Genomic DNA, 27,482 nt, shown 5'->3' on the forward strand with positions numbered 1-27,482 from the left:
CAGACTGCAACCAAAATCGTAGACCAATTCTAGGCAATCACCATAGAGGTCAAGGTACTTTGGGCACAAATAGATGAGAAGGAGGTAGAAGAAGTGTGCATGAACCAAGCTCTCCAAGCTCAAGAGAAGGCAGTGAGGGATGTGACCTCCAACCTCCACCAAAGCCAAACACAGCCGACAGCAACAGTACAAGCAATGACAATCCTACATACCTATTATAACTCCTTGACCTTCGCACATGCTCAGTAGACGGAGGTAGTGGAACAAGCTCGACTCACTCTAATTCACAAAGAAGAAGAGCTCCAGTATTGCAAAGACAAGCTTGAAGACATGAAACAGTCTTTAGCAGTACGTGCCTTCAGCATTGACGAGCTTACAAGGGAATGCAAAATCTTAAAGGACCAACTTGCTACCGCTCTCCTACCGCTAAAGAGGCCAGCACTTCACAAGCACAAGTCTTGGACCAATGGTCCAATACAACTGAAGACATTCCTTAATAGGCGAAGGTCACCTTGCAAATGAGAAAGCTTAAGGAGGCATATACAACCATCTATCAGAAATACAAAGAAAAAATGAATGAGATGCACTCCCAAAAGATAATCATCTCCAAGCTTGAACTCCAATTGCTAGTGCACAACAATGAGGCAATGGAAGACAACACCAATGAAGCCCCACTACAATGCACAACTGTGGTGTACCAAGAGCTTATGGCTGCTCTACAAGTGGAAGATCACCTCAACGCACGCGTGCTTATCCAATGGAAGAAACTCCAAATCAGGATCGTATCCGCTTATCCAACAATCAAATGGGAACGTTCCATAGAAACCAAAACTCTGCACATAATTTGTCAAGACTTGTCCAAAGATGAGAAAAATATATTCTGCCTGTCTACACATGCCGGGTTTATAGCACTCAAGACAGATGCTTTCATTGCATATGTATGCCTCATGGGTAGTCCTCCCCTTAGGGTTATTGTTGGTTTGTTGCCATTGCTACAAAGGCCAACACTATTATTTGCAAGGCATGACATAACCGATATCCCACCCATGCAACTGATGATTCCATCGCACTAGCAAAAAGAAGTGTCAGAAGATGACAGGGCCTCAACTTCCCATATCTAACCACTCTCTCTGCCAACCTCATAACCTCACTTACCCTTGCTGCTACCACCCTCTTAACCTTTCCTGAGCTCCATCCTAACATCTATTCCCTCCATCATCTCTTTGCTCATGCCTCTCACCATTTTCAACTGACCCAACAGTCACAAACTTACGAACCCCTCACACCTAGCTTCTTCCCTTCCCTTGCTAATCCTACCCTCGAGGATTACGAAGCTGCTCAAACCATTTGCCCAGTTCTTCCCTCCCTCCCCTCTGCTCCCCCTTCCACAATTATTACTCTTCCATATTTCTCCCCCATGTCCCCAAATTCTCTCCCTGCCCCATCATCACCTCCGACACTACTTGTGCTGCCATCCACAGAAAATAATACAGTATTTGATTTTGAATATTAGGTTTCGGATAATTCAATTCATACTCCCATGCCAAGTTCCAATGATGGGTATGATTTTGATGAGATACCACTTCCCGGTAATCCCATCAAGGAATTTTGGAGCAAATATCCTGATTGCTACAAGTTGAAAAGAGAGCAAAAGGATAAGAAAAAGAATGCGAATTGGGGTGCAAATAAGAAGGAAGAGAGTCCAAGGGAGGACAAAGGAAAAGTGAAGATCGAGGAGATCAATGCAATTCACTGATGATAGTGACAATGACATTCTCTTCATGTCTAGTCTTACCACTTCAGATTATGCATATTCCAAGGACTGGATTTTGGATTCTGGTGCTTCATTCCATGTTACTCACCTTATGGAATGGTTCTCCAATTATGACAGTGGAAAGACAGGTTGTGTGCATCTTGGAAACAACTATGCATGTGGCATAGTGGGAGCAGGTGACATAAAATTTTCTTTTGCAAATGGGTCTGCTTTTGTTTTAAAAAATGTGATACATGTGCCTAAGCTGACCAAGAGTCTCATTTCATCAGATCAGCTAAATGATGCTAGTTTTCAAATCATCTTTGGTTTTGGGAGTTGGAAAATTTAGAAGGGCTCTATGCTTTTAGCAAGGGGTGCCAAGTGTGGGACTCTGTATCCCTTACATGTATCAGGGGGGTCTGATCATGTTGTTGCAATAACTGAGCAGCTAAGCACTTCTTTGTGGCATTGCTGGTTTGGCCATATGAGCCAAAATGGAATGAAACTCTTATGCCATTTGGGTTATGTACTGCATTTGATTTTTTTTAACTTTGAATTTTGTGAGCATTGTCTCTATGGGAAGCAAACTAAATCAGCCCATAAAAGAAGGGGAAAGAAAGAGCTTGAAAAGCTTGATTTGGTGCATTCATATGTATGTGGTCCCATGCCTACAGGTGGGGATGAATACTATGTGACATTCATTGATGATGCAACTAGGAAAGTATGGGCTTATGCAATGGCTCACGAGAGCGATGTGTTCCAAGTATTTCAGAAATGGCTGGCTTTGGTTGAAAATCAATCATGTAGAATGCTTAAATGCCTATGGACTCTGACAATGGTGGAGAGTATCTCTCTCATGACTTTCAACATTTCTATGATACACGTGGGATCAAGAGGGATCTCACATCCCCTCGTACTCCAAATCAAAATTTGGTTGGAGAAAAGATGAACCACACCATTTAGGAAAGGCTGCAATGTATGATTTCCAATGCAAGTCTTTCTAGTGGTTTTTGGGCTGAGGCAATGAAGACTACAGTGCATGTGATCACAATACTAGATCACTTAGTAAGATGGTGGTATTCTTGAAGAGGCATGGAGTGGCAAGAAGCCCTCTTACTCTCATTTACGTATATTTGGGTGTGAGGCATATGCACATGTGCAAAAGCGCTTCGGAAGAAGCTAGATCCTAAGTCTAGGAAATGCATCTTTCTGGGTTATGGTGAAAGTGGAGAGATGGGCTATCGTCTCTGGGATCGAGAAGCAAAGAAGATCATATGAAGCCATGATGTGGTCTTGAATGAGAAGAAGATGCATAAGACACCCATGAGAGATGTGAAAATGAGGAGAATCACTTTCCAAGATGTGAATCCACCCGCGTATGTTGATCGACAACAAGTTGTCCATGCATCGAATGTGCAAGAGATGGTGCCACCAAGTACTCCCATAGGTACACAATTAAGGGCAAATGATGGATCATCTATTGGTGGAAATGATGAGCCAAATGAATGTGGCTAATATGCAGGTGGGACATCAAGCTAAATGCCCTTGAGAAGATCAGCTACCTAGAGTGTCTAGACCACCTGATAGGTTTGTTTCCAGGGAAAGACTATGTGATGCTTTATTGATTGCGAGGAGCCCTCTTACTATAGGGAGGCTATGATGCGTGAGGATCAGTGCAATTGGGAGTATGCTATGCAATCAAATATGAATTCACTCATCAAAATTAAGACTTGGGACTTGGTTTCTTTGCCACATGGAAAGAAAGCATTGCCATGTAAATGGTTCTACAAGATGAAGGTCACACGTGATGATGTGCCTAAGTACAAGGCAAGTTTGGTTGCTAAAGGGTTCAAGCAAGAGAGGGGTGGGGACTTTGATGAGATACTCTCTTCGGTTGTAAAGATGACCACACTTAAATGCATGCTTGGACATGTGGCAACAGAGGATATGGAGCTTATGCAAACGGGTGTCAAGAAAACTTTCTTGCATGGGGACCTACAGGAGTAAATTTACATGGTATAGCCAAAAGGCTTTGAAGAAAAGGGCAAAGAGAATTTGGTTTGCAACCTGAAAAAGAGCCTCTATGGCCTTAAGCAAGTGCCTAGAGAACGGTATCAAAAGTTTGATGCTTTCATTCAGTCCCAGGGTTTCAGAGAAGAAGCAAGATTGATCACTGCCTCTACATTAAAGGGCTAAGGATAATAGCCCGATGCTCTTGACACTTTATGTGGATGATATGCTATTGGCTAGCAATAACACTTATGAGCTAGATGCATTGAATACCAAGTTGCATGAGGCCTTTGACATGAAGGATTTGGGACCTACTACAGGTCATATTCTTGGTATGCGCATCACGCATGACCGGAGTAGTAAACTACTTTGGCTTTCACGAACGCAGCATTTCAATATGAAGGTGGGGAAGGTTGTAAGTACTCCATTTCCTTCATATGTGAAATGAGTCAGGCAAATAGTCCCAAATCACATGAGGAGAGGGCCATGTGATGGACAAGGATACTTGGAGCTATGGCAGATGTTTGCAGCTTGTGAGTTGCTTGCCTTGTCTGCATCTGTGTAGCCCGCTTATACGTGAGTCAATGACTTCTGCAGATGGAGGTTGCCATGAACGTCATTATAGATGAGTGTAGAATGTCATTTGTGAAGCCTTGCCTTGCTGTGTGAGAAGCCTAGCGTTGCCATGGATGCAGTTGTGGAGCTACGTAACCATTTGGATGTCGTTACTTGTCGTTGGGGAAGGCCATAGGTCATAGGGTTGAGCCTTTGCTTCTTGGAGTCATCACTCAAGGTTCGCAGTTGCCTTTTGTTTGCAGCATGGGATCATTTGTCGGTTGGAGATAGCTACTCATTTGATGCCCAATGTAGCTTGTGAGGCGAGGCACTTCTATGGGCTATCTGCGTGCTTTAGTTCTTCATAGAAGGCTTTTGTAGCCTTTGTTGTAGCTTAGCTTTCGATGTGCCTTAGGAGCCGCTTCTCGATCAGTAGCATTGAGGCAATGCTATGCATGTAGATTGCTTGATCTCTCTGGCTTTTACTCAGTTACAACAGCCTTCTAAATAGACTAAGAGTCCCTCACATAGATTCTCTCCAAACACAAGTCTCTCTACAAATATAGTAGAGAACAATGAAACATCACAATGGCTTGGAATGCTCACAAAACTCCGTGGTCACTAAACTTCCCACTTTCATTCTCAATGGAATCTCTCAAGGAATTCAATAATCTCTCTCCCACATGGAATAATGAACACAAATCAATGAATGGAATTATGGTGGACAAAAATTTTCTCACGGAAGAGAAGAATGGAATGAACAACTCTCAATCTCTCAATCAATCTCTCTCCCACGCAATGCCTCAGCGGATGGCAGTAGAGCTCTGATACCATGAACAAATTGGAGAGAGAAGATGGGGAAGAGTGAAGATGGAGCACACCACAAATGACTAACTATACACTATATTTGGAATAATAGTAGCCACCCTTTGGTGAGTTTCTATATTTTGGGGTTTTTTTTGGTGCTTTTCAGGTGTCGCTATTTTGATTCGTAATATGAAATATATGTTGGAGTGCAAAATGACACTTTTCTTCTTTTTGCCCTGACCTATGGGGGAAGGGTATACTGAAAGACTCCTCTCGAGATTTCAAAGAAAATTCGTAGGCATTTTTGGCTTGCCTGAGGAGGGAAGGCTTAAGTAAAGGTATTTTCCCTGAGGAAAGGGAAAATGATGAGCCACCGCCGTGGACACGTGTCATATGTATGTTGGCGTTGTTGTGACTCTTTAAGACTTCACTCCGCGTGGCATTACTCCGAACTTTTGGTGGACACATGTTCTTCCTTGGTTCATCGGCCGTCAACTGCCCACATGGCCCAGCCCCGTGTGGATTTGCTGGAAGCCTCAAGGTAGGCTTGTTATGCTTCCTTCCTCCTTCCCCACATTTGATGGATGTTTCGTTGTGCCTCCCGCATTGTTCACCTCTGCTCTGCGTTTGGCCGTCTTCCATTGGATGTGTTCGTTGGCGTGCGTTTTGTTGCACAACGTCTCCCTCTCGCATCTGTCGCCTATCTCTGTCCGACGGGAGTGATGGTGTTGCAAAATGTGTGGATCCCCCATGCTTCAGACTGGAGCTCGTTGGCGGTGGTGACCAACGCTTCTTCATGTGCAGGTATGGCCGTGTAACCTTCTCTTTTGGATCGGAACTCAATGGCGTTCGCAGGCGTGGCTTGCAGGTATGGCCATGGAAGGTTGTGTGGTTTTTGTTGCCCGACGTATACGTCAGCTTTGCATGGCTATTGGGAGAAGTGCAATTGGGGTGTGGCGATTTCCCTTACGATTGATTGGTTGGTCTGTGTTGGCACGACATCTCCAGTGCCTTTGGATCGTTGATACAAGCATCAGAAACCAGCTTTGCATGGCTATTGGGAGTGACCCCATGGCGTTGTTCCGATTTCCCTCAGGATTGATTGGTTTGTGTGTGCTATCGCGACACCTTTGACGCCTTTGGATCATCGGTAGGAGAATAAGAAAAAGGCTTCTTGGCTCAGAGTTGGGAACATGGTGGCATAAGCAAGTCTATATGAGGGCGGGATGTCCTTGGTGCACGATCGCTTGGGCTTTGCTATTCTTTTTACTCTCCAAAACCCTCACTACTGCATTGCCCACCTCGCCTGTTCTTGCATCCATGGCTTCTCCTTTGCACGTCTTTGGTTCTGTATCCATGGGCTCCGCTATTGGAAGGGATACATTCGAAAGGGATATCTGATTTGTCTCCGTTTCATGAGATTATTTTCATACTTCGATTCCTTCCTTCCTTCGTCTGAGCTTTTTGATTTCACTTCCGCCCTAAACACTCCGTTCTACTATTGTCTTTACCAGAGCTGGAACACTTTGCTACTACTTACGTTGACGCTGGTGCACAGGCATTTCCAGCTGGCTTCTGTGCCGGTATTGTTTGTCTTGTGTGTAGTTTCCTTGCGTAGCGCACGATTAGTGGGTTACCGATACATTGTTGTAGATGAACGAAGTTTCACAAATCTAAAAGAGGAAGCAGATGACTCGAACTATCCAATGCAAGGTGTTTATGTTCCACATTACTTTGTCGTGATGATTTTCGTTAAGGACCCTTGAAAATAGAAGCCCAAAGTTGTGATTGTCTGTGACAAGCGAAGGACTAACAGAAAACGGTGCTGACAAGATACGATCCAACAGAGTGTCGGAGATGTCGGTCATAAATATTAAGGAGGAGGTAGATGAATGGGATTTGTTAATGGGAGAAACAAACGAGGGTGTGCAGCCAACGATGGAATCCAAGCGTGGTTTTAAAGCAAAACGTATGGTGTAGTCTTTTTTTTTTCCCGGCTGCTTCCTTACTTGTTTTAATTGTATTGTTCATGCTTACTCACCTTCTGTTCATCTCTTTTCTGAACTGCAGAACTGTATTCGGAGCCTTCTATGGTGCAGTGTACTGTTGACATAGGCAATGGTAAGCAGTGTTAGCTTCTGTCCTGCATGAGACGTCTCCTTCTATCGTATTGCTCTCAACTGACTTTGTGTTTCTGTCTTGCAGGGTCTACTGTAGGTGGTTCAGGAAGTCCTTTGCAAGGAGGCCCTCACATGATGCACCGGGAGCCAAGGGAGTGAAACATTCTGCAGTGATAGCGTCTACTGTGGCTGGTTCAGCAACTGCTTTGGAAGGAGGTCATGTGGGCTGCTCGTGTGATGCACCCCAAGCGAAAGGAGTAAAACATTATGCAGTTGGAAGCAACGGGAAGAAATCTCTTAAAAGAGCCTTTCATGCCACAGCAAAATATGTGTATGAAGAAGGTAAGTTTCATTCTCAACATTTGTTGTTACTACTTATGCATCCAAAATATTGACGATGTGTGTCTACTGTGCAATTTTCATTGCAGGATATTTTTTTAGGAACCCGCGTTTATGCACATACTCACAAACTACAGTGGTTGTTCACAGACGCTTTTTATTTAGTGTGGTTCATCTGCATTTTGTGCAAAACTTGTCAACGTAGTGCATCAGATTTTGGTGTAGGGCTTTAGGTGTTATAAAAAAAAATTCTAGGCCTTGTATGCATTTGGAGATGGACAGTTTTCTTATTTTCTTTTGCAGCTCCAATGTTTTGAAGAAGCAGCACAGTGAAAACTTACAGACAGTGGCAGTGATTTGTCCTTCTCTTTGCGCTGAATTGAATTATATATGTTATTGACAGTCTCAGTCACTACTATTTTTTTTGTTGCACTTTCTATAACATTGAGTAACCAAGTTTTTTGTGCTTCAAGTATACATCACCGAAATTTCACAACGTGGACCCTTTTAGATTCTGTGTTCACTATTAACTTGGTGTGCCCTCATGAAACGGTGTATCGATTGTGCATTCCAAATTTAATTGAAGTTTACTTCTTGTGCATCCTAAATCTATTACTTCGCGCATGGTAGTTTTGAACATACTGCTGGTATCGCGATAATTCTTTCTATCTTAAATGGTGTGTTGCCCTATCAGCTAGATTTAGATTTAGATGCTCGTTTGGGAGAGACTAAAATGAAATCGTTTAGACTTCACAAGCAGTTGTAGCTTGAATGAAGAGATTTGGACTACTTTTTGATTAGCCTTCTCCTTTAGTGCTAGCCTTCGTCATGGCTGAGTTTGCCCTTCACCTCCGGAGTGCCGACAGAAACTCAGTACGAAGACTTTGTATAAATGGATGCTCAAGTATGTGTGGGTGTGTGGATTTGTATGTGTGAGAGCATACTTTTATACTATGGTCTACACCCACTGTTGGGCACTGATGACGTCAGTGGGGATGTCATAGTAGCTAGTCCCTGCTATGCGTGATGGAGTTTATGGTTTTCAATCTTCTGAGTGACTCTCGTGAGATTGAAACTGCACTATGTTGTGTTTTTAGAGGATGAGTTTGGGAATGTTCCTGGATTCATCTAGGTATATACTTCTCGCATAACTTTACATTACTTTGTGATCCAAGCTGAATCTCTTTTCTTAGTTGTTGTTCGATAAGAAAATGAAAGTGCACACCATATGTGTTTCCATATTGATGCTTGTTATGTCCATTTCCAGCAACAAGGCAGTCATCTCAATAAAGAGGGAGTATGAAGGTGATGCCACATCCAATGCTTCATTCCAAGATAGATGTAGTGCTGTCCCCCCTTTGCATGGGAGTGAGTACAACGTCCGTGCAATTGTCCCTTTGATAGATTTCTTTGTTGGTGGGGGAAACTCATTGCCTGTACTATGCATTGACGTGGTCTCTGAATTCATATGCCATAGATTTGCTTTTGAGGGAAAACTGCTAGCAAAATATGGAACATACAAAGCTTGAAACCCAAACTATCCCACATCCATTAGGGCTAACTTTAGCAACCACCGAAACTGTGATACCATCACTTTGGTCATTCCACACGCTTTTGTAGAACAATATAGGGATTTGCTGCTGCAAGTGGATTCCTTTTATCGAGTAGAAGGAGCTACCGTTGTTCCAAAAGCAAGTGGTGAGGGAGGCACTGCCAATTATTCCTTGCACATCAACGTAATGACTGCAGTTATTCATGGTGAGCCATTTGATGGTAGCATTTCCTTCTTCCTTGAAACTACCATTGCACTATACTTTCCTTGGGCAGCAGAGACAATGAAGTCAGGTTTAGGTAACATATCCACTGTGGGTGGAACAATTGCTTTTGTCATCATCAAAGTTGATTGCAAGGGTGGATAAAACGATCAGGTCATTATTGCTGATGGGCCTCGCAATGAGGACAAGGCTGTGGTAAGTAAATTTTCACATGCCTATTGAAGTCAACCATTTAACCAAAAACATGCACTGACATTTCTGTTTGCAACAGTTGACCTTTGTGAATGAGCAAAGGAACGAGCAAGTGCAACTAATTCAAGAGTTCCATGAGAACGGCATTGTGATGTACACTTTGAGGAATGTTCCATTCATGCGTGTACGCGACTGTCTATGTGTTTTTGACTTTACAATTCTAGGAGATGTTTCGGAGGGTGTACAAAGGAAAGAGTTGAAGCAGGTCTTCATCAATTAAGTGTCTTTGTTCAGATTACGGGCTAGCATGTTGACACTGTCCTTTGTTCACAAACTCCATTTATTGTGCCGCATAATGACAGCATTGTACGTGTTTGTTCAATGCTGTCAGAGCTGAAACCTACTGAAGAATTCACCACCACCATTAACAATTCTGGACATGCCATCGCATTTGACCCACAGTGAACTCATTACTTTACACAGACGTGGTTTTCTCCACAGTTTTATTTTCTGGTAGGCAGACCCCATTTTGGTTTCCTTACATTATGACATAGTCACATGTGGTGCTTCTGTCATTTGTTCTGGACAGCACTGCACAAAACCATTTTGGATTGGTGTCTTTTTATGTAGTGATTGGACAGCACTCACATCTGTCATTTTGGCTTGCTTTCTTATTATGGACAAACTGAGGGGCTGAAGCCCCATTTTGGGTTGAAGTAGTACTTGCCAACTTTTGTTCCTTCAGAAACTCTTGAAATGGAAAAAATTTTAAATCTTGCAAAACTCTCCTTTGTATTATGTTGCCATTTTTTAATGGCCTCTTTAATTGAACATGGTGGCTAATTGATTAGGCTTGCACAAAGTGTTTTGAAACCTGTGAATTGTTACTACATTTGTTATGGTTGCACAAAACACTTTATACTTACATTCCAAACTTTGGGATGCCTCCAATTCAAATGTGTGCTTAAATCATTATGCTTGCAGAAACTGTTTGGAAGGTTTTGAGGTGGTATTACAGTGACTGTGTTTTCAGCAATCACATTACAATTATGTTCATAAGTTTGTAAACAAACAAAACAGAAAAGATCTGTTGCGCCCATTATGGTGGTTAATTATTCATAAATCCAGAATTGTTTTCAAAGCTTTCAAGTCTTTCCACAATCATTATGTTTCCCCAAAACAGTTTATGCTTACATCTAAAGCATTGCGGGGCCTTTAATTGAAACATGTCCTTTGTTTACACTCGCTTACTGTCAGAAACCTTGATCGCCATTGAACATGATAATTCTGATTTCTTATAGCAGATCGTGAAGTTCAAATCACAAACATATCCCTTGCTCATGGAACCAAGAATGTTGGACTTGGAAATAGTGATTTGATGGTGTGGAGGCGTTACTACAATCACTGTTCTTGGAGTGAATATCTTACACTGAGATTTCGAATTCTGTATATTATAAAAAATAAAGCTGAGATGCACGCACTTCACAGTTATTCGTTGGCATGGTACATGGTAATTCTGCTTTATTCTAACAGATTGTGATGTTCAAAATGTAAAGATCTCTTGCGCTCACACAACTATGAATGTTAGATACTGTACAAATGGATTTCATGAAGCACGTAAATGGACATGACATAGCCAGGGCCCAGGCTTTCATTGAAACCAACCCAAACAACACAGACATTATCAAGTCAATTCTTCCTCTCATCGCAAATGTTTTGTGTATGAACAACTGGCAGACACACTACGGATCTCCATAACAAATTCTAAGATGGTGCATAGATCCCCATGGTATTTCCTGGCCAGGATTGTGCATACATTGCATGATGGTGAAGTCACACGAGACCATGTCTCATTGTTTGTTCGCATAGGATCATCGTCGAGGCTCCTAGTGTATGATTGCATCAACTACTTATCAGTACAACTAAAACAGTCCTTCAAAATTTTATGTGATGGTGACGATCTGGGCACGCTGATGAACATTGGCACATATATGTATGTCAATGTCAATGCATTGATGATTGATGAGACAATGCAGACACTGTCCTGCCACTGTTCCCAGCAACTAGAAAAAGAAAGTACACAGCATGGACAAAGGAAGACGAGCTTGAAGTGCACGACTGTGTGTCTGCCTATGCACCCAAATCTTTAGCAAAGGAAATTGCAACATCCTTTACCTGCATAGGCAGTCCCACAAGCAAGTTCATGGTGTCATAGGTGGTCAAGAAGATCTACCACATGCGCAAACAAGCAGAGGAACCACCAATCATCTACGTGCAGTCATACGCGTAAGAACGGACATCCCAATCACGAAAAAAACACATCATCAAGCAAGAGGAGAGAGTGATTTGTCTGAACAGCAGTTATATGAATTGAAAGTAATTGATTCTCCCCATTTTGCATGTGCATGCTATGGCATATTGACATTTGCAAGCAAACTATGGTGCCTTAGCAACAGCAATAACTTATTCTTACAGGAAGAGCACGGACTTTCTACTGACATTTCATTTGTAGAAAAATGCTATTGCAGTGCTTGTGCAAAGCAAATAAGGAAGAAGCAAGTGCCGAAGTTCTGCAAGAACATGACTCAATGAACCATGTCGTTTTGCCTCCACATTAAACAACATTGAGGGACGACCCATCTCCATCCGAATTTCATTTTCTCAAATTAAGCAGTTGTCATATGATGGTTAGTTTGGAATGCGAGGTAGTGCAACATTGAGGGACAACCCATCTCCATCCGAATTTCATTTTCTCAAATTAGGCAGTTGTCATATGATGGCTAGTTTGGAATGTGAGGTAGTGTTGTTAATGTTCTTGCGGATGTGCATAAGGCATAGACAGTTATACCACACTTAATTGACGATGTAGCAACAATATAACCACAGCTATATGTCTGGCCTTATACACCCTACTCTCACAATGAAAGTGTTGAATGAGTTGATCACAACACCACTTTATAAGGACAATGGTGTACAACTCAATACAGTTTGGATGCAACACATTAAAAGTCTTGATTGCCTAAGCGCAAGCATGATTGACATAGACAACTCACTTGAATACGAAGGCGTAGATGACGAAGTACACATTGACACCCTCATACACGGTATTTATACATCGTAGCAAACTGTTGACTTTGAGGATCAAACTATAAATGTTGCACCATTGGAAGGCTTCTCACCGTTAAGCATTCTAAAGGACAAACATTGTGAGGAGCTTGCGTTTCCAACTTTGTTCTTTGGATATGAAAGAAAGTACAACTTACCTTCTACAACAACATACCAAAGCATAGCATAGTGCGAATTAAAGAGCAAGGACCGAAGATTTGCATTGTCAATAGAGAACTTGTTTTTCAAAACCGTGAAAATCATGGTCAAGAAAGTTGTTTCATCCACTTGGATCCGAATGCGCAAAGGGCAATTACGAGGAAGAATGTTGCGAGTAGAAGATGCAACAAAGGACACAAACATTGAGAACTTGTTGCAATCAGACATTGGCTACAAAGACTTTGCCTTTAAGAACGTCGTAGGATTATAAAACCAGTTAAAGAAGAACTTGTTAGCAATGTTAAGGCAATTAGGAGTGCCAATGTTTTTCATCACGCTATCAGCAAAGCCGAAAGACTGTGGGAGCCGTTGGTAAACTATTTACATGAGCTCAGGTAATCGAAGGATGACCAAGACAACAACAGCACAAGTTCTCGTGTCCGTAAATTGATTCGCTCTGACCTCAAAAGAGTTAGGAAAATGGGAAACACAATATTAAACACACAGCATGTCAGTGCGCAACAAGCCGTGTACCTCTCACTATCGCTACCATTAACAAGCACGATAAGAGAGTTCACATATATAAACACTAGCACATCCGAGGAACGCACACTCTTTCGAAAGCGACGATGGCAACTTGAACGAATGGATCCAAGTACAAACATATTTTTCGATGACATAATTTCAAAGTACAAGAAAAGATTACCAAATCTGCAAGACCTTTGCCTAGCACAATTTGCAAGCCACTACACAAGCGTTGGGTGTAAAAGCAAAAAACCTAAGATAATCAAACATTGCTACACCTACCATTCATTGATGAAGAGCACTCCACAGATGCAAGAAACACAACATGGCAAGAGATGTACACTGAAAACATTGACATCATAGAACGAAATAGACAAGATTTCCAAAAAACAATCCTTCCCATTGAGGAATACCACATAGCAATAATCGGAACAACATCATCAACAACATCTATGGAAACAATGCATCAACAAGAGCAATATGACCTTCGCTTAGACATTCCACCCGAATGCAACTCGAAAATGTTTAGCCCACACTCAGCTCGTGTAACCGAGAGAATAGCAAATGAAGAGTACCATACGGTTTGCAGACAACTTAACAACTTGCAATGCATAATCGTCGATGACTTATTACTAAAGAAACAAAAGGAGCCAAAAAAACCAATTAAGCTATTTTTGTTAGGAAATGCTGGAATTGGCAAAACATATGTACTTCTGCACATCGTCCAAGCACTACTTAGGCACACTCTCACAAAGACACTGCGGACATCACAAAACATAGAGCGCTTCTACTAGCATACACTGGCAAAGTAGCTCGAAACATTGGTGGATGCACACTACACTCGGCGTTGCATCTACCCCTGATCACAGCAAAATACACGGGTCTAACACCGAAAAAACAACAGACACTCTCCATGCTATATGAAAACTTGGAGCTTATAAATCTCTCTAATGGGGCAACATACTTTTGTTGGCAGACATGCGAATGCGTGAAATCAAGCACAATCACTCCGAACCATTTAGCAGACTAGACGTTCTCCTATGTGGAGACCTATGCCAAGCAAGCCCAACAAAAGACAACTGGATCTTCGATGACAAACACACATCGTCCACACTTTTGAGCGATGTCTGGAAGAATGAAATAAAGTACTATGAGTTATGTCAACCAATGAGGCAAGAGAATAGCATATACTTACATATCCTGAACAAAATCAGAGTGGGCAGTCACATTCAAGAAGATATCGATACGCTCAACGACCTATACCATCGACAACCTTTAAAAAAGGAACTCATTCCTCACCTTTTCTATACAAATGCTTTAAAAGATAAGCACAATGATGATGTGCTCATAGTACTGCAAGGAGAAGCGCATGTGATAAGAGCAATAGACCACAAAAAGAAGACATGTAGGAAGTAAATAAAATTACCCAAAGACCCTAAATCTGCAGGGGGGCTACACCAAGAATTAAAACTTAAGATTGGAATGATATCAAAATATGCTTTGGAAACCTAGACATTTTTTGATGGGATGGTAAATGGCACAAATGGTTTCTTCATGGGCTCAACATTGACCACAAAACCACCAGTACTATGGATGAACTTCCAAGATCCAAACATTGAACACAACACAAGACAAAAGAATAAAACACTATACGAAAAAGAAACACCCAAAAGTTGGACGCCCATACTTCAAATACAAAGAGAGTTCCAAGTAGGAAAAAACCAGCTCAACACTATCACAAGAACACAATTCCCAATCTAGCCTGCTTCTGCAAGAACTGTCCACACCGGTCACAAGGACTATCAATGGATCCTTGGCGTTTGATCCCACTAACATAAGAACACATGGCTTAGTATACATGGCCCTATCGAGAATACGCAACCCAGACAACCTTTACTTGCTCAACAAAATACTAGCAAAACATGTTAAAGTTGACAAGAACGTCTTACAAGAGATACAAAGACTACAACAAACAAGTGCATGGCAATTCGATCAAATCGACTTACATTCATACGAGAAACAAGAACTTCACATCCAATCACTCAACACATACTCACTCACTGCACATACGAAAGACATCCTTGCATGCAAAACCATCACAACAGCAACCATCATATGCTTCCAAGAAACTAAAATGAAGAACAAAGATCTGCTGGAAATTCCTTATTACAAAAGCATTGCAAAGGAAGATGGGCTTGGAACTGCAACCTACTATGACGAAACGATAGAGATTAAAGAAATACATTATAGCAAAGAACATGGTGCCAATGCTTGCTCACAACAATTCCCAAAAAAAAAAAAAAAACTCCATCGTCAACGTATATAAGCCAACAAAAACAGAAAACCTAATAACAAACTTAAGAACAATTTGCGCAAAAATCAAGGAAGGCACATTAACATACATAGTCGGTGACCTTAACATTAACTACAACATGAAAACGAAACAACTATCACAGCTTCAACAATTCATGAAAGAAAACAATATGAAACAACTCATTAATGAACCTACCACATCAAACGGCTTCACTTTAGACCATATTGCTTATGCGTCGGACCATTCCATTGTGTACACTATAGATTCAACACCACCACAGCAGGCCTCTTGAATGAAATCCACCTTGTTTAGAAGTAGTTGTTCTCTCTCTTCTCCACCATTTTCTTCCTCTTTTTCTCTTGTTTCTATTCTATGTCTATTTCAAGGTATACCTCGTCGTACAATGTATACATAGCTGCTTCGTCCCACGTGTTCTGAGATTGCTTCGAGGGCAGGCCATTTGAATGCTTGTTCTTAATTGATACGAGTGTAGTAGTTTTTGGTTTGTGCTTAAAGACAAGCAAACACCGAAGGCGGTTTGAACCAATGATGTTATGACGCGTGGCAGCATCCAATGGGTTTGATCGGACGGTCAGCATGGAAACCCTAATGTGCCGTCAAAAAGGGCGAGAATTTGCTGGGTTTGGAGGACGAAGGCGAGCATTTGCAGGGGCGACGAAGGAAACGTCTGGAGCTCCTCATCGCAGCTCCTTCATCATGCAGATCTTCGTCAAAACTCGTAAGTTCCATTTCTATTATCTCTTCTAGCCATAGATTTACTGTGAAATTCCTCTCCCTCCCCTTCCTGTTGTTGTACGGTGGATCTCCCCGCTGATTTCTCTGCCTACTTAAAACTTTACAGCAGACTTTCAGCTTGTATAGTTATTTGCCTATCTTTTTAAAGCTCTCTCTCTCCTTCGTAGTGACCGGAAAGACTATCACATTAGAGGTTGAGTCCTCCGACACTATCGACAATGTGAAGACCAAGATTCAGGATAAGGAGGGAATTCCCCCCGACCAGCAACGACTAATTTTTGCTGGTAAGCAGCTTGAAGATGGCCGCACCCTTGCGGATTACAACATACAGAAAGAGTCTACTCTCCATTTAGTACTCCGGTTGCGCGGTGGTGCTAAGAAGAGGAAAAAGAAGACTTACACGAAGCCAAAGAAGATTAAGCACAAGAAGAAAAAAATTAAACTTGCCGTGCTGCAGTTTTACAAGGTGGATGATTCTGGAAAGGTTAATCGTCTTCGTAAGGAATGCCCCAACAGCGAATGCGGTGCAGGCACTTTCATGGCAAACCACTTTGATCGTCATTATTGTGGAAAGTGCGGTCTGACTTACGTGTATCAGAAAGCCGGTGGCGAGTAGAGTAGCATTTGGAATGCTGTAGCTGTACCTGTTTTCTCCAGACTTTTTGGGGGTTTTTGTAGCTCAACCGCCGAGTCTTATGTGCGGTCTTCTTAACTTCTAATACTATTTGACTATCTCACGTGTTTTGATCTTGTCTCTCTTTTTCTTCTCTGTAACCTTGTATATCTCCACTTGACCGTACGTTTCTAAAAATTTAAAAGCCTACGCTTTTTATTTTGTACTTACACTATCTGGGTATCTAAGGTTGAATATGGGTAGTTAGCTCACAGTGGTTGTCTTATATCTCTTCTGTGTATAGTTTGCAGAAGGTAACACGTTTTTTGCCTTCCATGTGCCGATGGTGCGATTCACTTGTAGTCTGCACTAGTCTTGGGCCGTGGGTTGAGTGGGTATATACCGCTTATGTTTTGGCTGAATCTCTGATAGGGCTTATATCTTTTTCCGGTTGGGCAGTGGAGAGCTTATATATACCTCCTCTTTCCATGGTCAGTCGTTTTACCCCCCCTACCTTCTCAAAGTACATTAAATGGCTGTTATACTCTTGTGTGAATCTGCCACTTGCTTGTTGGTTCTTTGCCCATGTTATCAATTCTGTCTTTTAACTGCACATGGTATCAGTTCTGTTCCCAGCGTAGCTACAAGTATGGCTAAATGGATTATTAATTAGTTAGTTTTCACAGACTCAACACTATTTTGATGTTGTTAGACTTCTCCTCAAATCAAGTTTATACATTGGTTGGGGATGATTATTAAGGCAACAAAAATCTGCTTGAAGATAATTGGAACCTAGCATTTTGAGTTTGCTAAACTCTCTTTTGTAAGGCATGGAACTTTTGATCCTAAGAGTGGAGAGGTGTGGTGAAAGTACTAGGTGCTTGGCAAATATGAATCCTTGCTTTGATTCAGCAAGCTTGGTTTAGATCCTTTGGTTATGAACTAAGCTTTGACGCAGGGTAAGCTATGGGATTGTATAACGGCTCATGCATATTGGTGATATAATTTGAGTAACAGAATTTAGGAGACTAAGGTGTGAGGTTTTTCCTTGTGCATGATCTAGATGGTTGGAAACCTCTTGCAAGTAGCAAAGCTGAGAAAGAGCCTTTGTGCATGCAAAAGTGCTTGAAGGCTACAAACAGGTTGTGGATTTGAACTAAGTTATGCTAGTGTGCATGTGTAAGGCTGAGTGTGCATACAAGAGTGCATGTGTATTGTTTGAGTGTACATACAAGCTTGCATGAGTGCATGTGGTATAAATTACATGCAGAGTTTGCTAAACTCTCTTTTGTCAGGCACGGAACTTTTGATTCTAAGAGTGGAGTGGTGTGGTGAAAGTAGTCGGTGCTTGGCAAAGATGAATTCTTGCTTTGATTCAGCAAGCTTGGTTTAGGTCCTTTGGTTATGAACTAAGCTTTGACGTGGGGTAAGCTATGGGATTGTATTGTATAATGGCTCATGCACACTGGTGATATAACTTGAGTGACAAACTTTACGAGACTAAGGGGTGAGGTTTTTCCTTGTGCATGATCTAGATGGTTGGAAACCTCTTGCATGTAGCAAAGCTAAGAAAGAGCCTTTGTGCATGCAAAAGTGCTTGAAGGCTACAAACATGGTTGTGGATTTGAACTAAGGTATATGCTAGTGTGCATGTGTAAGGCTGAGTGTGCATACAAGAGTGCATGTGTATTGTTTGAGTGTACTGGATTTGAACTAAGGTATGCTAGTGTGCATGTGTAAGGCTGACTGTGCGTACAAGAGTGCATGTGTATTGTTTGAGTGTACATGCAAGCATGCACGAGTGCATGTGGTTGTATAAATTACATGCAGAGTTTGCTAAACTCTCTTTTGTCAAGGCATGGAGCTTTTGATTCTAAGAGTGGAGAGGTGTGGTGAAATTAGTGGGTGCTTGGCAAAGATGAATTCTTGCTTTGATTCAGCAAGCTTGGTTTAGGTCCGTTGGTTATGAACTAAGCTTTGACGTGGGGTAAGCTATGGGATTGTATTGTATAATGGCTCATGCACATTGGTGATGTAATTTGAGTGACAGAATTAAGGAGACTAAGGTGTGAGGTTTTTCTTTGAACTAAGGTATGCTAGTGTGCATGTGTAAGACTTAGTGTGCATACAAGAGTGCATGTGTGTTGTTTGAGTGTGTACATGCAAGCATGCATGAGTGCATGTGGTTGTATAAATTACATGCACATTTATGTTCACTTTTGGCTTTCCTACTTCAATTTAGGACAGCTCGAAAGTCCAAAGATCTTTTTATGTCATGTTCTCATGAAGTTGAGTCAAACTAATGCGGGCATGGGCATGCATGCAAAATACCTAGTGACTACATGTTCAAGGGTTGCATGTGGCCAATTTTCAGGCTATAAGAATGGTTGTGGGATTGGAGGAGGGTGCATGCAAGTGTGCATGTGTGTCCATGCAAGCATGCAAGAGTCAATGTGGTAGCATGAATACACATGCACATTTGTGTTCACTTTTGGGTTTCCTACCTTGGTCAAGACTTAGGTGGTGTGTAGGCCAAGTTGAGTGCAAACTAAAGCATGCATGGACAAATGGCAAGCATTCCCACACTTTATGTTCATTTTTGGCTTTCCCACCTCAGTCATAACTTATGGTTTGTAGGCCAAGTTGAGTGCAAACTAAAGCATGCATGGACAAATTGTAGTGTTGCTTGAATGCAAGTGTACTTGGTGGCCATACATGCAAGGGTTGCATGTGGCCAATTTTCGTTTGGCTATAATTTATTATACTTTGGGCTTGTGGTTGCCTATCCGTCCCATCAAATGCACTTGTTTCCTTGTTTTCCTCATCATCTTTATCATTGAAGTGCTTGATTGCCATTGCTTTCTCTCCTACATTGAACCTACTTAGGTTGCTTGTGTATGGCAAATTTCCTTGTTGCCTTTGCAAGAAATCAACAATCGCCCAAACCTTAATAGTCTACGAAGCTTCACGTTGAAATCCATATATGAATACAAATGGACTCTTAGAATCTTTGCACTATTATATGCAAATTTAGGCATGGAAAGATATCCCAAATAGATTGCTTGTAAGAGATTTAAAGCTAAAAAAATATCCTCTTGACACATTGCATGTATCCATCTGAGTAAGGATGATTAGATGAACTCATACTTAGTTGAGTCTCCAATATACTTCACACCAAGAATGTTGCAAAAGTTTGAGTGGTCTACGCATACACATAAGAAAATTTGGAATGAGGCTCAACACTCTTCAATGTTGAGATGAGTAGAGAGAAATGGCCAATCTAAGACTTGAGTTCTTGGATCCTAACTCATGGTCCTCTCAAGGCTTTTGACAATGCATAAAGACGGGCACTCTTCAATGTTAAGATGAGGAGAGTAAAATAGCCAATCTAAGACTTGAGTTCTTTGATCTTAACTCATCATAAAGACAATCACAAGAACTCATTGCAAGATTCTCACAATGGAATAAAAAATGAAAAATTATTAAGCACAAGGATTACACAATGATTCATTGATATTAATGAAAGAAAGACTATGCGTAAATTGAAAGAGCACAATAGATGATAAGTATCATTCGATTTCATTACAAAGGAGGGAGGATTGTGGGACAGGTAGGAGATGTGCTGCACTCACCCAATGAAACACGTTCCAATAAGCCAGAGTGGTGCCTCTCTTCCATTGGGTATCCCCTTCCCAAAGTTGGATCTTGCTCAAGACAAGGTGTTGGTCTTGGTTGGACAGCCTAAATTCTCTTCTTATCTCCAACCAGTTCTTCCATATGAACTCTCCCTTAAGCCATAATTGGACCCAACTCTAAAGACATTTCATGAATAAAAGGCTGGCCTTGAAGAAATCTGGAGGGCCTTTGCTAGAAAAAATGATGTCAGCCAAAATTGTGTCAAAGGCTTTCAAGATGGACTTCCAAAGAGGACTCCCTTTGGCTGAGCAGGGTTCGGAGTTGTATAGAGTAAATAGCATAGGGTAGTTCCTGAGAGGAAGTTGAGCCCAGTCCTTTTGAGGATTCAGTACAACTTTGATGATCCAAATTACTGAAAGTTCATTAGCAGAGGCTTGAATGTCAAACACCCGTGACCCACCCGGATCTGCAAATCTCAATGAACTCTTCTAGAGAAGTAGTTGGCTTAACATCCTCTCCACCTTTCCAGTTTTTACCTGAGCCTATCAAGGAAACAATCCCATTTGTTCCTCATTGAAACCCCAAACCCCATAGGGATGCCTAGCAGTTTGAAGACAGTGCCTTTGGGGATGTTATGACATGCAAGCTAACAAAGCAGGACCTGCTCGCTTCTAGAGAGTGTGGCATATCCTATTTTACAGTGATTGGTTAGAACTAGAGGCTCTGCAAAAGACATCCAAGCACTCAAGGACATCCAAAACATCCTGTATTGTATTCCTGGGTGTTAAATTTGTATCATCAGCAAATTGTTGTGTGACCAACTGTTTCCCAAAAGGAAGCTCTATTAGATGGCACCTACTCCAATCTATTCAGTTAAGAGCCACCCTAAAGAGTTAACTACTGCAATGGCAAAAAGTAGAGGAGCTAGGGGGCAACCTTGTCTTATTGATCTTTTAAGAGAAAAGGGGTCTGTCATCTCCCCATTAACACACACACTTTAGCCAAGGCATTAGTCAATAGCAACTTGACAAAGGAGACAAAGCCTTGTCTCAGCCCCCCCAAGTCCTACAAAGTCTGGATGATGAAGTGCCACTGCAATCTGTCATATACCTTGTCAAAGTCCTTTTAAGAACCAGATGACTTGGTCAATATCCTTGGCATATTCACATCCTTCCCAATAGTTCACAATGGCAAATTGTTATTAATTTCAAAATAATATATCATTTTATAAGTAATAATATATTATTATATTGCTATTTTAAAAAATCTTTTAATGTTTATTACAAACTATATTAATGTACCAACATTCATTGATAAAGCACAACATTATGAATGATCATAGTGCAAATAGATGCTTACTTGAGAAACAACGAGACATAAGAAAAGGCAACCTGCCATCCCATACCTATGTCAGTAGGTAGATTACCGGGTTTATAATCATCCAATTATATCAGGAGGGGCAAGACAATTGGATCGTTTCTTTCTCTTGAGGTCTAGCTAGCTTACACCAAATGTCACATGCTAGATGTAGATACTAACAAGGAAAGCACAGCTACTTGAAAATTCTTGAAAGTGCCAACAAATATGAATGACATCAAATTGTTTATCTTCTCTACATGGACAACAATCATGGCAGAGAGATTGGAAGAGATCCCTTACAAAGAATAGGGTAGGTCGTCAGCAATCCCAACTCATGGTGCATGGACACATGCAAAAATACTATGAAGCCACGAGATTTTGTTACTATGTTATATGGTTGTAAGTGGAGATGCGATATTTGTAACAAGGTGTTCATGGGGTCTTCCTTCCATAAGGATGAGCAAACATTTGTTCAACAATGACCAAAAACTCATTACAAGGTGTGAGGGATCAGGTGTTGAGAGTGTTGCTTCCATCTTCAGGTGTTACCCATGCATATGTGGATCTCATGGTAGAAAGTAGTATATCACATAAAGAGCCTAAAGTTGTAGATGAATGATAGTATGACATGCATCTAAATCCAACCATTCAAATGTAACATGACAATAATTTGGATCATGGACATTATGTTGATTGTACGAAGCAACTGTAGAAAGCATAGATTTGGTTATGTTGAATCAACAACCATTTTGCAGATATTCCATACTATGTATAATGTGCTAAATTACTGTTAAAACTTTAAAATAATTTATGTGGGTTTTGTGGGTGGATGATAGTAATTATGCCTCCAAAGAAAGGTGGTCATGCACGAGACATTACATGTCATTGGGTCATTGCAACTGAAACATGTAATAAGTGGAAGTGTAAAATATGTGTGAAATAGCTCACAAGATCAGCAGCACTAGAATTCGATCCCACTTCTTAGGAGATCCAAAAAAGCAAATCGGTAAGTGCACTAGACCGTGCATTGAAGAGGCAACACGAAAACTAGAGGCAATACAAAAAAGTGTTGATAGCATAGTATATGATATCACAGTACCGGAGAATCCAAATGCAAGGCATCCGTTGCTCTAGATGCATCTATTGACTTAGGTGCCTCATACCAGGATGTTCTCTAATGCACTCCTAGTGGTTAAACCACATAGACATCAAGTTGCATGGAACACATTCACAAAGAATGGGTAGTGTAGAAATGTGTCTTGTCCGAGTCGAACACATATCCTTGGGAGCACATTTCAAAACACAATATCTTGAAAGGATGTCTTCAAGGCATTCCTTTTTGTGTCCTCACCCAAGCTTTTCCTTTTTAGCCCTCATGAGTCACTATATGAGTGTAAGAATATGATATATGTGTCACACTAACTATCCTTTAAACATGGTTCAGAGTGCCCATTGGAAAAAGGCTATGGATTCATCACCCAAGCAAGTGCTGGATTTACTATGCCATTGTACCATGCCATGCAAGTATTATGACAAGATGAAAGAAGAAATCCATTAGGTTGTATATGATATGCATGGATACGATAGGTTGCACTGTTATGAGCAATGGATGGAAAAATGTGTCGAAGAGGTGTCTTCTTAATGTGATGGTCGTCACTTTCAAAGGCAAGGCTTTCCATCATTGTATCAATACAAGTGTCCATGGGAGAGTACATTGCCAAAGAGTTGGGTGCAATAGTTGAGGACTTGGGGCCCATAAATGTGATTTAGGTCATCATGGTCAATGCAAAAATCTATAGAAAATTTGGAAAACTAATGAATAGAAAATATCCCATAGTTTGGGATTTGTTGTTTTCATGTCATTATCTCGACCTCATACTCAAGGATTGGTATAAAAACGTGAAGACCTAGTTCTTTAAGACAACTATCAATGAGGGTTGAAAGACAGTTAACTACTATCTCAACCACAAAAGATTATTGGGCATATTTAGAAACCACCAAGATCTATCCAACAAACTAGAGTTTTTAAAGCCTGGTGAGACTTGCTTCAGAACAAACTATATTATGTGGGAGCGTTTATTGAAGTTACAAAATGTTATTATCGAAACATTGTACAGTGCAGAGTTAGCACTGTGGATAGTTGAGAATCATGGGGCGACCTTTCATGCAGAATTCAATGAGCTCAAGAGCCTTTGTAACAACTAAGCCTTTTGGAAGAGGATCATTGATACTATGGAGGCAAACAAACCCATTCGGCATGCCATTCATAAATTAGATGTGAAAGGCTAAGCAAGGGAAATGTATACATGGCTTGGTGAACTACGGAATGTGAAGCGCTGAAGGAAAATACATGTGCAGCTGAAGGTAATTACTCTCTTAACAGATTCCAATTACTAAAGACATTTCTTCAAAAATCATGGCACCAAGCTTACAACTTGCTTCACTATGCCAGTTGGATCTTGCTTGGGGGGAATATTGGCTTGAAACTATTGTGCAAATCATGGAACCTTGGCACGTGTGCTAGCCAAAATTATTTGAGGATAATGTTGATTATGCAGCTATAGTTAGAGAGATGTCCACCTTTTGAAATAAGGAAGGGTTGTTTGCAAATGTTAGAATACAACAATTGGCATGGACAGCGGAGGCCTAGCCATAGGTCTGCATCCAGTTGATGTCAGCTTAGAGGCTATCGTCAGGAGTGTAGAACCATGGGCTGAGTTTATCAGGCTTCACTAGTTACATGACTTCATCATCTTGTGGATAGTTTGTGGGCTCTTTGATGACCTGGCACCACGCCTGGAAGTTGAGCAGGATGGGGTGGGCATCGAGGGTCTGAAGATCAAAAGGATCAGGAGGAGGAGAGACTAGCGAGCTAAAGGTCGAGGAAGAAATGCGACATGGCCAGGATGGGCCGGCAATGGTCAAGATTGTGGTTTAGAGTGCATTGGGTGGAAGAGGGGCAGTGACATCCATGTGGAAGATCACGTTCTGTGCACGGAGTGCATCAAAGTGCATTTGGAGTGTTTGGGGGACAGTGCATGGGGCGAGCGTGTAAGTGGCAAATTGTGAGGAGACCACCTCCCGATACATCTAGAACTCCTATTGCTCCCTATCTTCCAATGTCGATTCCTCTAAGTGGCCAGAGGTGTGCAAGCTCTCATTCTCTGCTTGCATGGTGACTGTGAGGGTGCGCTCCTATGCTAAGAGATCCTAGAGGGTGGTTTAGATCTATCTATCAGATCAATCCCTAAGTCTAGCTATGCTGTGATGTCAATACCCACTTGGCATCCAAGGTATCTCGCTGTCTAGCCCTGCGATATCCATCTGAAACCAAAGTCACTTCCCCACTCACGGATATCTTGTGTCTCCTCAAAGCTTGTGAAGAAGCCTATGGATTTCGTCCAATTGATTCATGCCCCTGAGGCCTCACAATAGATAGCCAAGGTGCCTCTGACTCTCTCTAGACTCGCTGTGGTGCCCTCAACATACAAGGTCGTGTTATCTCCAAACTCTAAGTCAAGGAGCTCCTCCTCCTATCTGATTGGGAGCCTCAACCCTGTGAGACCCGCCACATGTGATCTCAAGTAGTAGCCCAATGGACAGCCCTGGTGGACCGAGCGAGAGAGAGGAAAGGCCTCGCTTGTGTGTCCTCTGATAATCATCTAATTAGAGCTCCCTGCGTATAGTGCTGAAATACTCTGACCCATCCGTCTGAGAAACCCAATCTCCTCATAGTGCCCTTGAGGAAAGACCACTCCACCCTGTTGTAGGCCTTCTCAAAGTCCAAGAGAAGGATGGCCAGTGGCTGTACTCCTCCCTAGACCAATCTACTACCTCCCAGAACGTGAATATGTTGTCCAGGATGATGCGCTCCTGCAAACCCAGTCTATGTGTCATGGATGATGTCAGTAAGATGAGGCCGTAACCACAAACTCAAGACCTTAGCGAGGATCTTGTATGCAGTATCAAGCAAAGTGATCGGCCTCCACTATTGAATATCTGACCTATCTCCCCCTTTCGAGATCAAACAAATCCACCCCCTGTGCAAGGACTAAGGGAGAAGGCTTGTGTCGAAAATCTCCTAGCAAGCTAAACAAAAAGGGGTGGAGATAATCTCCCAGAAGTTCTAAAAGAAGGCCAGAGTCAAGCCATCCTCCCCTAGGCATTTTTGGGTCGAGAGAGCCTTGAGGGCTTCCCAAAGCTCCTCATCTGTCAAAGGCTCCTCAAGTCTACTGCATAGGTCCAGCGAGACTACTAGTGGAATGTGATCCCAAACAAGCTCTCAGGCCATCCTCTCTGTCTGAAAGAGCTGGCTATAAAAACCGGTGGTCATGTCAAGAATCTCCTACGGGTTAGTGTGCATGATGCCCTGTGAGTCCCGAAGATGCTATAGTTGTGTGCCGATCGATCGGGGCCCGGTGGTTTGAAAGAACTACTTCATCATCCTATCCCCATGCTGTACCCATTGGGCCCGGGAGGAATGATAGGAGAACTCAGCCCGCCGTCGCAGCTCCGTGTCCTGAAGCTCAAGACGAGCGCTCTCCAATCTATCACTGAGCCACTGAGACACTGGGTCCTACTCCCTGAGCCTCTCGATGAAGGCGAGGTCTCTCCTCAAAGCCCGCTCGCGCTCTTAGAGGGTCCTCCTCCGCCTGCTCCTCTGAATCGCATCAGCAACCCATGCCACCTATTGGTGCCATCTTTGAGTGCTCCCATATCTCTGCCATAACCTATTGAATGTCCTCATCCTGCAAGAGGTCCTCTGGGATGTGGACCCCTTTCCGGGGGGAGATCTGGATGGGGCTGATCCAAGTGAAGTACCACTCGAGGTGGTCAAACATCGTGGTACCTGCTAGAATCCCAGTAGCACCGCCTCTGTGTATCCCCAACATAGAAGCGATCTAATCTCTCGAGCAATCCATCGTGTCTCCTCTGTCCAAAGGAGAAGAGAAGGCTGCCAGGAGTCCTGCTGAACACAGTACTTGATGCTCTGGCAGGAGTTGCAAAGGGCATTGGTAGGGTGTGCAGTGGACATTCTCATGATTCAGGAGCACATGTTTTTAGCAGTAGACATTAGACGATGCCATCACCTTCTTTCAGGGAGAGGTCCAGAGGAGTGGTCTCTCGTAGTAGGACAGAGCGGAGGGGTCTGCATCTCAATCTCATAGACCTTGGCTCCAGAGGTCTACGATCAGGGCAAGCTCATTCTAGGATGGGCAGTTTGGATGGGAGTTCGGACATGAGAGTCCAGGATTGGAATCCTGAATGTGTATGCCCCAGTGTGTAGACAGCATCGCCCGGCCTTTTGTAGGAGGTTGTCAGAGTGTCTTTCAGATGTTGACTCCAACAACTTGGAGTTTGGGGAAGACAAGCAGGGCAGTGCGTTGTTCTCTGAGATGCCAGCAGTGGAGCGTAGTACCTGGGAGCAATTCATTTTCATGATCAGTGGTAGAGACCCATGGAG

General features: G+C 42.2%; 2 protein-coding genes across 8 annotated transcripts; both read left to right on the top strand.

The window, feature by feature from the left end:
- Positions 1-5,661: 5,661 nt before the first annotated feature.
- Positions 5,662-10,195, top strand: LOC147896300 (uncharacterized). Of its 7 annotated transcripts, XR_015541855.1 has the most exons (7): positions 5,829-5,993; positions 6,134-6,838; positions 6,933-7,094; positions 7,196-7,246; positions 7,331-7,587; positions 8,852-9,554; positions 9,631-10,195. XR_015541855.1 is itself a non-coding variant. In XM_087382131.1 (5 exons), the coding sequence occupies exons 1-5, from the start codon at positions 5,706-5,708 to the stop codon at positions 7,402-7,404; spliced, it is 666 nt and encodes a 221-aa protein (XP_087238257.1). In that variant the 5' UTR covers positions 5,662-5,705; the 3' UTR covers positions 7,405-8,264. The 7 variants fall into 7 exon arrangements, 3 of the variants coding, with proteins under 3 accessions (XP_087238257.1, XP_087238255.1, XP_087238256.1); XR_015541853.1 differs by having other exon boundaries at positions 8,852-10,195; XR_015541854.1 differs by lacking the exons at positions 8,852-9,554; positions 9,631-10,195 and adding an exon at positions 7,674-8,263.
- A 6,038-nt stretch (positions 10,196-16,233) lies between these two features.
- LOC147896301 (ubiquitin-ribosomal protein eS31 fusion protein) lies at positions 16,234-17,160 on the top strand. Its single transcript, XM_087382826.1, has 2 exons — positions 16,234-16,393; positions 16,578-17,160. Exons 1-2 carry the CDS (start codon positions 16,252-16,254, stop codon positions 17,024-17,026), a joined length of 591 nt encoding a protein of 196 aa, XP_087238952.1. The 5' UTR covers positions 16,234-16,251; the 3' UTR covers positions 17,027-17,160.
- Positions 17,161-27,482: the final 10,322 nt, after the last annotated feature.

The sequence above is a fragment of the Dipteris shenzhenensis genome, chromosome 12 (assembly GCF_047967505.1).
Source record: "Dipteris shenzhenensis isolate YYH24624 ecotype China chromosome 12, Dip_SZ_1.0, whole genome shotgun sequence".
In the NCBI taxonomy this organism is placed as follows: Eukaryota; Viridiplantae; Streptophyta; class Polypodiopsida; order Gleicheniales; family Dipteridaceae; genus Dipteris; species Dipteris shenzhenensis.

Coding starts and splice junctions, on each gene's coding strand:
- LOC147896300 (XM_087382129.1), top strand. CDS start 6,352: ATGTCCTTGGTGCACGATCGCTTGGGCTTTGCTATTCTTTTTACTCTC. Junction 7,095..7,195: donor GCGTGGTTTTAAAGCAAAAC/GTATGGTGTAGT, acceptor TCTGAACTGCAG/AACTGTATTCGGAGCCTTCT. Junction 7,247..7,330: donor TACTGTTGACATAGGCAATG/GTAAGCAGTGTT, acceptor TCTGTCTTGCAG/GGTCTACTGTAGGTGGTTCA.
- LOC147896301 (XM_087382826.1), top strand. CDS start 16,252: ATGGAAACCCTAATGTGCCGTCAAAAAGGGCGAGAATTTGCTGGGTTT. Junction 16,394..16,577: donor GCAGATCTTCGTCAAAACTC/GTAAGTTCCATT, acceptor TCTCCTTCGTAG/TGACCGGAAAGACTATCACA.